This window comes from Equus przewalskii, chromosome 3, assembly GCF_037783145.1.
Source record: "Equus przewalskii isolate Varuska chromosome 3, EquPr2, whole genome shotgun sequence".
Classification (NCBI taxonomy): domain Eukaryota; kingdom Metazoa; phylum Chordata; class Mammalia; order Perissodactyla; family Equidae; genus Equus; species Equus przewalskii.
Genome location: NC_091833.1, coordinates 112,474,110 through 112,485,249, shown reverse-complemented (window position 1 = coordinate 112,485,249; position 11,140 = coordinate 112,474,110). Strand labels below are relative to the sequence as shown.

Here is an 11,140-nt window from a genome sequence, read left to right as displayed (position 1 = left end):
CTTGTGTGTTTTATTAATACAAACTTTGGATTAGTTCTGTTTCCAGCTATTAGCACTTTGAGTTTACCAAAGAAATAGCCTTCTTTTTAGAGAAGGCTACTCTGCTCTTCACAGACCTGTGAAAACAGTATTTGCACTTTCAAATGCAAATCTGTCCACATTAAACCCGAACATCATAAGCACTGTGACATAGAAAGTCCCTGATGTGGATGCTTTTTCCCTGGAAAGGGACTTCCTGTGATGAGCAGATTCAGTCTGCCTCAGATCACACCCTGCACCTGCTGCTGTCTGACCCTGAGGAGTGTTCATCTTCCTCCAGCTGGCAAGGGCGAATAATAGCTGTCTTGTAGCGTTGTGCATAATAGGAACCATGTTTAAAAAACACATATTGCAGTGCCTGGCACACAGTAGGTACTCACTCTGTAAATGGTAATGGACAGGGAAAGAAAGAGAAAGTAGATCTAGGATCTGGGGTGGGAAAAGGCAGGCATGATCAGTAAGCAGAATCAAGGCCAGTCAGTGTACACACATATGTTAGGGTGTGTAGAGAGACTTTCATTTATAGTAAGGAGCAAAGTCAGGCAGGGTCAGAATCAGGTAGCCAAGTCACTCAACAGTGGGGGGGTCCGGTGCCTCAGAGGATGTGGGAACCCCAAAAACCATTGCTTGCCCGCCTCAGGATTTGTCCCTGTATCCCCTGGCCTCCCAACTGATATCCTGGATCAAATATTAGTGTAGCTTACTGGGGATGTGCTGGCCTGTTCAGTAGAGAGAGGGATCATATGCAAGGTGCTTCAGGACTGAAGAACATATTGACAAGTATCAGGAGAGTGCCCAGGAGTAGATCCTGGTGGTGCTGGGTTAAAAGCAGAATATCAAGTTGGATAAGGGAGAGTTTGTCCATTTAGGCACTCCCTTGTCCTGGAGGATTTAACACCCTGGCAGGGGCTTCAGGGGATGGCTCTAATCCACTGCAGCTGTGGTTCTTGGAGACTTGGAAACATTAAACAAAGTAGAGATGTCAGGGTTGCCATGATGAATTGTGGAGGAAGGGATCAGTGGGCTCAGGGAAGTGGGCATGCTCAAAGGGCTCTGCTTTAAAAGGTCAGAAAACCCACCAGCTGACCATGTTCTTGGGAAAGGCCCAAAAGACTTTAAATATAAGGATACAAGAAATAGGCTCAAGGAGAGGTGACGGTCATCATTGGGTTGGTGTGAACTGAGGTAGGAATGCTGTTAGAGAACTCGTCTCCCTCGTAGCAGCTGGAATGATCAGACACCGTAAATACCAGAGGCCATGCCAGTTTCGCTTCTCCCGGTCGGGTCTAACAGGGCACCTTTACAGCCTGACCCCAGAGTGACTCTGCTCTTGTTATCTGCCGTAATAACACATCTTGATTGTCTTGACATTCTACACAACGTCTCATCAGCCCACTCCATTGATAATGCTGTAGTCGTTGGACTGATGAGCAGGAGGGAGCAAGTACTCAATGCCTTCTGTGTAATGGAGGGTAAAGATAAATCCTACAAAAATTCAGGGCCCTGTCACTTCAGTGAAGTTTCTGGGGGTTCAGCGATCTGGAACATGTTGAGCTAGCACCTCCAAGGTACTCCTTGTACTGGCTCCCATTAAAAGAGGCACAGTATTTATGGGAATTTGTAGATGTTGGAGGCAACATACAGCACATTTAAGTGCGTTACTTTCACGAGGGAACCCACAAGGCTGCCGGTTTTGAGTGGGTATTAGAGCACGAGAAGGCTCTGAAGCATTTCCAGGCTGTAGTGCAAGCTGCTCTACCACTTGGGGCTTAGAACCCAACAAAGCCGAGGACACGTGAAGCGTTTGTGGCAAATAGTGATGTTGTGTGGAGACCCTGGCATGAACAATTGGAGAGCCACAGTAGAGACCACAAGAATTGTAGAGCAAATCCATGCCCTCTTCTGCACATAATTATTTCCTTTTTGAGAAACAATGTCTCACTTGCTACTGGGCCCTGGTAGAGATGGAACACCTAACTCTGGCATGAACTGGATGTTACCTGATCTACTAAACCACAAGGTTGGGCGTGCACAGCAGTAATACATTGCTGAGTAGAAGAGGCATGTAAGGCGACTTCAGCAGGGCTGTAAACCGTGAGTAAATTGCGTGTGCAGGTGGCTCAGGTTCCTTTGAGACTGACTCCTGCTGCATTGTCCCTTTTCCTTTAATCCACACCTGTGGTCCCAGGAGGAGTTTCTCATGAGTGAGGAGAAAAGCTCAGGCTTAGTTTACAGGTGGTTCTGCATGATATGACGGCACCACCCGTCACAATATGATGTCCAACCATGTGGACACCTGCAGCATTACAGCCCCACCCAAGTGTGGCCCTGAAGGGAAGGTGGTAAAGGAAAATCCTCTCAGTGGGGAGAATGTGGTATATATGGTTGTCCACTTTGTCTGGATTGAGAGATGTCCAGAGTCCGAATCTACATGAGCTCATGGGTGATTGCTAACAGACTGCCAGTTTGGCTGGATAGTTAGTGATTTAGAAAGAAAAGAATTGGAAGATTGGTGACAAGGAGGATTGTGGAAGAAGTATGTGGATGGACCTCTCAGAATGGATTAAGACTGTGAAGATTTGCGTCTCACGTGAGTGTGCGCCAGCAGCATCCCCTGCAGAGGAAGGGGATAAAAGGCATGTTCTGTGGGTATCTGTCAGCCTCTGCCTAGCTACCCCGTGCTTGCACAATGGGTCCATGTACAAGGTACCTGGTGGCAGGGATGGAGGCTGTGCATGCGCTCAACAACATGGAAGTCCCCTCTCCGAGGCTGACCTGGTTAACGTTACTGCTGAGTGCAGAACCTACTGTGATGATTTGAAAAGAGGGGCCTAATGTTTTGTTTTGCTTTGTTTTCAAAGAAGAGGTTTTTTTTTTTTAAAGATTGGCACCTGGGCTAACAACTGTTGCCAATCTTTGTGGGGTTTTTTTTCTGCTTTATCTCCCCAAACCCCCCCTGTACATAGTTGTATATCCTAGTTGCAGGTTCTTCTAGTTGTGGCATGTGGGACGCTGCCTCAGTGTGGCCTGACGAGCGGTGCCATGTCCGCGCCCAGGATCTGAACCCTGGGCCGCCGCAGTGGAGCGCGCGAACTTAACCACTCGGCCACGGAGCGTGCCCCGGGCGTAATGTTTTTGACACTTCTCCCATTGAGGGGGATCTTTATCCCCTTCCCTTGCATCTGGGTGGGCTTATGACTGCTTTTACCCATAGAGTCTGCCAGAAGTGATGCTACGTGGCTTCTAAGGCTAGTCGTAAAGGCCATCCAGCTTCTGTTAGTTCTCTTGGAATGCTTGCTCTCCAGATGTTCCCTCCTGGGATGCTCCCTCTTGAATCCCAGATGCAAAGCTGTGAGAGGTTCAAGCCACATAAAGAGGCCATGTGGAGGTGCTCTGATCGACAGTCCCAGCTGAACCTAGCCTTTGGGTTATCCCATTCCAGGTACCAGAATGTGAGTGAAGACACCTTCAGATGATTCCAGCCCTGGCCACTGAGTCACACCCAGCTCTTCAAGCCTTCCTGGCTAAGGCCCTAGACATTGTAGACCAGAGCAGAAACAATCCCTCCTTTGTCCTCTGCAAATCCTGACCCACAGGGTCCAAGAGCACGACAAAATGGTGGTGGTTATATAGCACTAAGTTGGGGAGTTTGTAATGCCGCGCTAGAACAGCTGCTGACCACAGAGACCAACGCCGAGCTGCTGATGTGGCACCGCTCCCTGGGGAGACTTGCCTGGTGGACGTTTGATTATATTGGACGCCTTCCATCGTGGAGGGAGGAGGTTTGTCCTCCCTGGGTAAGACACGTATTCTGAAGATGTATTTGCCTTTCCCTCCCGTAAGGCTTCTGCTAGCATTCCTATCTGCATACTTCAGGAGGGTCTTACCATTGCCATGGTATTTCACACAACATTACTTCTGATCAAGAAATTTATTCCCTAATAAAAGAAGTGACCTTGGAACCCACCAACGTCCAGGACTTCACATCCACTCAGAACCCGTGCCTAGTGTTTTCCAAGAGATCTGTGTAGAAAAATATGACATCAGTGGAAAAAGTAGCTAAGTCTGAATAAGGTCTGTAGTTTATATTTTTATATCAATGTTAATTTCTTAGTTTTGACAAAGGTACCCATGATGTCTAAGATATTAGGGGAAGCTGGGGAAAGCTGGGGGAAGGGTAAACAGGAATGCAACCCTTCTGTAAGTCTAACATTATTTCAAAAGAAAAAGTTAAGGAAAAAAGGAGCTGGTATTGACCTTGCCCCGGCGAATGGTCGCCATGCTATGATGCCGGATGTCCTCTGGGGGAAGGCTTGGAGGGAGAGTCACAGGGCATTTGTGACAGTGTCACAGGGCTTTTCCCAAGGAGACCCAGCCCCGTCTTCCTTCAAGGACTCCAGGCCTGTGAACTGGCTCAGGTTTGGGTATTGAGTGAGAGTTTTTGACTCTCTCGTAATGATTCAAGGTAGATCTCTGTTTACCTTACCTAGAGATTTTCCAGTTCTCTAGAGCAAATAATGCTGTAATAGGCTGCCTGTTGTGGGTTGAATTATGCCCCTCGAAAGAAATGTTGGAGTCCTAACCCCTGGTACCTGTGAACGTGACCTTATTTGGAAATACGGTCTCTGTAGGTGTAATTACGATACAAGTTAAGACGAGGTCCCCCTGGAGTAGGGGGGCCCTTAATCCAGTATGACTAGCATCCTTCTAAGAAGAGGAGAAGAGACAGACACAGAGGGAAGATGGCCATGTGATGACGGGGGCAGAAATTGGAGTTATGTGGCCACAAGCTAAGGAACACCAAGGATGGTGGGTGGCCCCCAGAAGCTAGAAGAGGCAAGGCGGCATCCTCCCATAGGTCTCCGAGGGCGCCTGACCCGCCCACACCTTCATGTCCAATCTCTGGGCTCCAGAACCATGAGACAACAAATTCCTGTTGTTTTAAGCCATTCAGTTGGTGATACTTTGTTACAGCTGCCCTAGGAAACTAAAACACTGCTCACCTCTTATTCTTGGAAACTCTGGATTACACAGCCACCACCAAAGGTAGCTGGGGGCAAAATCTTCTAGCTGGCACTTGGATCCTGTTGCCCATGAGGGAACTATGCCTGTGTTCTCTGTAGCATTTAAGCCCTGCCACGTGACCTCTGTCCCTCTGGAATCCCTTCATCCTCACTGAAATTGGGGAGCCCATGTCTCGGGGGCAGCACATGTCAACATCATCTGCACAACACTCAGCTGTCACTGGAAAGCAGCTGCCTGGTCAAGGCATTTCCAGTCCCTTACACTGAGGTGAGCCATGTGACCAGCTCTCACAGTGGCATGTGGGTGGGAGTAACGTGCTCCGAAGGAGGTGAAAGCGAGGGGCCTGGATGCCATCAGAGCCCGTTTCTCACACCCATGTCTGCCCACCACTGAGCTGGGGTTAGTTATAAGAAATTGAGGGTCGTCTGTGGCTCAGACCTTTGAAAAAATTTCATCAGCAGAAGGCAGAAAGCAGTGTGGGCAAATTTCTTGATCAGTTTTAGCATTGTCTTGAGTAGAGAGTAAAGGGGAAGTCTTTAGTCTCTCTCGTTTGTGTCCTGAAACTTACATTTCATTGCTTATTAAAAAGAATCAGGGTATCTAGAGAAGGGAGTCCCCCTGATTTTCAGACGGGGATTGCACATTATTTATCTTTGTGCTCTAAAGGAGTAAAGGTAATGCGAGCTTCTGTAACAGGTAAATTTCAAAATCACAGTGGCTTAGCCCGATAGAAGTTTCTTTCTTACGCATGTCAGGTCCAGCTTCAGCAGGAAGAATCTGCTCCACCGCTCACTGTGGGACTCAGGCTGGCAGGCTCTGCGTCCTCAGCACGAGGCTCCCAAGGTTGTTCTGGGTGTCGGTGGGACATCCAGCTGGTAGGAGGGGTAGGAAAAACGGAGGATCACACGAGGTTTTCCAGGGCCAGGCCTGGGAGAGTGCACAGCACTTCTGCCTGCACACCACTGACCAGAACTTCGTCACCTGGCCCCACCTGGGAGCACTGGGAATTCGAGTCCCTGGCTGGGCAGCCGCGTCCCACTGACAACTCTGCACTATGAAAAGGGTGCACGTGTTTGCTGGATAGCTGGCACCTCTCCTGCACGGCCTCGGCTCAGTGTCTCACACTGGAGGTGCTCAGTAGATCAGAAAGTGTCTCGATACACTGTATTTGGCAGGCACTTTCCAAAGTGCTTTGTATGAACCAACTCATTTTGTCCTTGGAGAAACTTTTGTAAGAATGGTTCCTATTAAGAGCTCCATTTTACAGATGAGGAAATTGAGGCACAGTGAGGTTTAGTAAGTTGTCCAGGGTCACACAGCAGTGAGTGACGGAGCCAGGAGTCAAACCTCGAAGCCTGGCTTTAGGACTCACCCACCTGACCACCACTTGATAGTGCCTTTCTCTACAAATCTGATTTATGAAAAAGAGGTAACGGATGTGAATGTGCTTTATAAAATTGTAAAGTGAAGTAAAAGGAGAAAGAGATGGTTTTTCTGGAGGCCTGGGACATTCACGGAGCCCCTGCCATCCACAGTCACTAAGTGCTGACTCTATCTCCTTCTCACCCCCGACCCCCAGGTCCCGTGGCAATTGGTACAAACTGTGGGCTTCATCATGTTGTCCCCAGGCCTGGCCCTGTACCTGGCACATGGGAGGCACTCAGTACACATTTCTCAATGAATTAAAAAAAAAAAACAACACACAGTGGGTGCCAGGGAGCAGAATGAATCAGACATAGTTCTTGCCTTTGGAAAGCTCAAAATTGGAAAGACAGTTAAAAAATAGGTGATACCATGTGGGAAATAGAGGGATGGAGAGGTGGACAAGTTAAGTCCACAGGAGGCCGCGGAGTGAAGGGGCAGGGTGTCTTAGTTTCCTGGGATTGCTGTAACAAAGACCACAAACTGGATGGCTTACACGACAGAAATTTCGCATCTCACGGTTCTCAAGACCAGAAGCCCAAGAGGAAGGTGTTGGCGGGGCTGGTTCCTTCTGAGGGCTGTGAGGAAGGATCTGTTCCAGGCTCCTAGTTTCTGGTGGTTTCAGGAGTTCCTTGGCTTGTGGATATCATCGTCCCTCCATACGTGTCTGTCTTCAAAAGTCCCCTTTTTATCAAGACACAGTCATATTGGATTAGGGCCCACCCTAACCACCTCAACTTGATCTTGATCATCTGCAAAGACCCAATTCCCAAATAAGGTCACATTCGCAGGTGCTGGGGTTTAGGACTTTAACGTCTTTTGGGGGGACACAAGGCAATACATATATTGAGCACCTGCTATGTGCTGGGCATCACCGTTTACATGCTAGAGATGCAGCAGTGGACAGGTCAGGCGATGTCCTTCTCACAGAGCTCGTGTTACAGTGGGAGAGGCAGGCCACAGGTGTATTCACATTCCAGGTAACGATGTGTGCTGAAAAGGAATGAAGCAAGGTCAGGGGATGGGGCACAGTTGGGAAGATGCAGCAGCGGGTCCCAAACCCTTGTTGATCTGATGAGGATTCGGAGGCCTCACTTGCTCATTTGTGCAGCGTCCATCCATTTGTGCATTCATTAACTCCTTGGCTTATTTACTGAGCATCCACCTGGCTTGGTTCTGGGGACACCCAGCTGAAGGTCACACTCTAAGCTTGGTACTGACAGACACGTTCCCTGGTCACTACCTGACTGTTTACAGTCATTTCTGTGCATGTGTTCCATCCTCTCTCTGGAACGCCCTCCCACGCCCTACCTCATGTCCCCTGGCCAGCTCCTGCTGCTAGGATAAAGACTGTGCACGTGCTGCCCCTCCAAGAAGCTCTCACCCTTCCTGGCAGAATCTGGGCTCACCCAGCCCTCCCCTCCAGGCAGCCCTGCTCACAGGGGCTGTTTGCTGGGCCTCCCCCACTGGGCCATGAGCTCCTGGAGGGCAGGGCTGAGTCTCACCTTTGATGCTCTCCAGCTTCCCAGCGAGTTCTCAGTAAATACTCAGTAAACATTGAGTGTGTCTGCATCTGCATGTCAGCTCCAGGAGGACAGTCTTTCCCAGCAGAATCCCCAGCACCTAGAACAGCCTGGCAAATGATGCAGTGTTGATAAGTGTTGAGTGAATGGATTGAAAAAAATGAATGAAGGAAAGGCAAGCTCCCCATGTTGACTCCCTCCCCGCCCAGGGCTCTTGGCAGCCAGGACCCTCTAGCAATCAGAACTGACTATGTCATTTGAACCCACTGCAAAATGAAAATGTGAGCCCCCTTGTTCAAAAATGAAGAATTTCAGGGGCCCGCCTGGTGGCGCAGTGGTTAAGTGCGCATGGTCCGCTTCGGTGGCCCAGGGTTTGCTGGTTCGGATCCTGGGTGCGGACATGGCACCGCTTGGCAAGCCATGCTGTGGTAGGCGTCCCACATATAAACTAGAGGAAGATGGGCAGGGATGTTAGCTCAGGGCGAGTCTTCCTCAGCAAAAAGAGGAGGATTGGCAGCAGTTAGCTCAGGGCTAATCTTCCTCAAAGGAAGGAAGATAGGGAGAGAGGGAGGTGGGGAGGGAGGGAGGAAGGAAAATTTCAGTACAGCAACAGCAGAGCATTAATCCAAGGCGGAGAGGGTGTCTCCTGGGTGCTGAGCCCTATGTTGCTGCACGGGTGGCTCGCCTATGAGGCATGCCTGCCCTCTCCGAGGCTCCAAACCCCCAGTGGCTCCCTCCCAACTCCTGGCTACGGCCCCTCCCTCAGCCATGCCTGCCCTTAGGAAGCTCTTTTGCAGAACCTTCCAGGACCTCCTCTTAGAGGCATCTAAGCTGGGCACCCTGGCCGACGGTCATCTTACGGCGGGCTAGAGGGGCTGAGGAAGGCTCTCGGGTGCCCGCGGTTCCAGGGAGGACCCTGGGCGCCCCCTACCCCCAGCTCCACTCGGTCCAGAAGCAGCTCCCCATTCCCGTGGAGGAGGGAGAGAGATGATCTCTTTTCTCGGGAACTGGCTCCTGATCTGGGCATTCCTGGCAGACACACAAGTACATCAGACCGACAGACAAACATAGACGCAAACAAAGACACCTCCTCCCCCTATTCATGGATCGAGGGATGGGCGCTGCGGCACGCCGCTCCCCCCACCCCCAACCCCCGCCCGTCCCAACCAGACACACCCGAAGACAGATGGCCAGACAGACAGACTCGCACAGAGAAAACATACCGCAGAAATACGCAGGGACGAGGACAGACAGACTCACGCACGCGGACGCTTCCAGGCTCACCGAGACTCTCCGGTCCGCGAGGCAGACGCTCAGGAGCCGGGCACGCACCCGCGGAGCCCCGGACACCCTGCTCCGCCGCAACCACGCCCCGGTGCCCACTCCTTCGGGCCGCCCGGCGCGACCCCTTGGCTCCCCCCTCACACCGGGAGCCGGCGGGAGGCACCTGTAGCCAGCCAGGGTTTCCGGGGCCCCTGGCAGGGCTGGGTCTGCCGGCGTGGGCGCAGGGGAGAGGGCTGCTGACAGCAGGAGGGGTCGGGGCGCGCGGGGAGGGCTGCGGGAGGACGCGCGGGGGTTCTGCAGGGCAGACCCTCGTCGGAGGCATCAGGGGCGGGGAACGGCCCTAAGAGGAAGGGGGCAGTGCGCCTTGGGGAGCACGAAGCAGCCGGGATCAGCTCGGGTCAAACGGGTAGGGGACGGTGGTAAGTGGACCGGGCGGGCACCTTGACCCAGTGCAGGGCGAAGAAGCGGGGAGAGCAGGCGTCGGACGGCGATTAGGAGACTGGGGCCGATTCTCAGAGGGCGTCGGGGCAGGAACTGGAGGGGGGAGCAGGAGTGAGGGGCTGGTTGACAGAGGGGTCAGGGCAAGGGCAGGGGTCAGGGCAGCAGGTGGGGCCCGGGCCGCAGCCACTCCAGGGACTAGGCTCGGTGCGGGTCAGTCAATGATGCCCGAGGGCCAGAGGGCTCCTGCCTCTCCCCAGGCGGCTCAGAGCGCGGGGGATAGAGAGTCCCCGGAGTCCCCGGCTCTTCGGCGGGGCACCGTCTGCGCCAGCGTCCCGCAGAAGCTGGCCGAGGCACTGAGCAGCCAGTACGGGCTGAACGTGTTCGTGGCGGGGCTGCTGCTCCTGCTGGCCTGGGCCGTGCACGCCTCGGGCGTGGGCAAGAGCCATCTGCTCTGCTTCCTCACGGCGCTCATGCTGCTGCAGCTGCTCTGGATGCTGTGGTACGTGCGCCACAGCTCCTCGCACCGCCGCCTCATCCGCCTCAAGGACACGGAGGCCGGCGCGCGCTGGCTCCGAGGTGAGTCTCCCAGCCGGCGGGCAGGTGCGCGGGAGCGAGCGCACCGCGAACCCAGCCTGCTCGCCCGCCAGCTGCAGCCTGGCAGCAGCCGTGCGCCCTTTCCTCCTTTGACTTCTTCCCTTTTGTCTTTTCTGCCTCCCTCTTCCTGAGCATCCTTTTTGGCTCGCCCCTCCTGCCCTTCCTTCTCTCTTTCTCGCTCTTCCTTAAGCCTGGATTATTGCAGTAGCCTCTTCTTTCTGCCTTCAGGCTCTTGCCTTACATTCCATCGTTAGAGCTACAGTTACACAAACCTGTTCACATCTTTCCTTGACTTAAAGCCCTCCCATGGTTCCTCTGCCCCCAAGCTGGAGACCACAGTCCCTTTCCTGGCATTCAAGGCCTTCTAAAATCTGGCCCCAGATGACCTCTTTAGGTATATCCCCTCACCCTGTGCTCCAGTCTCAAAGGCTTTTGGTTCCCATCACAGTATTTCATGTTTCTGTGCCTTTGCATATTCGGTTCCCTCCTCCTAAATGCCTCCCACCTGCCCTGCTTTCCAAGACAGGATCCAGGCCACACCCCATCCTCCCTAGTGAAGCTTTTCCGACCTCCCCCACTTGATGGTTCTGGCCCCACTTCACCCCTCCCTGTGCCCTGGGTAAACACCGTTGTTCTTGTTGACACATCTGCCCCCTCCACTGCCATGGGGAGCTCTGTGATGCTCGTCTCTTGGTCCTAGAACTGCTGCAGGTCCTGACATAGAACAGGTGGTAGGAAAGTGCATTTGGGATGAGTGAAGTAAGGAATGAGTGGATAAACCTCCAGACAGTGGGGAGAATGTCTGAATTCCT

General features: G+C 52.5%; 1 protein-coding gene across 1 annotated transcript in view; it reads left to right on the top strand.

The window, feature by feature from the left end:
- The first annotated feature begins 9,651 nt into the window (after positions 1 to 9,651).
- Positions 9,652 to 11,140, top strand: part of OTOP1 (otopetrin 1) — a 33,666-nt gene continuing 32,177 nt past the window's right edge. Inside the window, exon 1 of the mRNA XM_070615341.1 lies at positions 9,652 to 10,310. Within this exon, the coding sequence (XP_070471442.1) occupies positions 9,953 to 10,310 (358 nt within the window). The 5' untranslated portion in view covers positions 9,652 to 9,952. The remainder of the gene's footprint in view (positions 10,311 to 11,140) is intronic.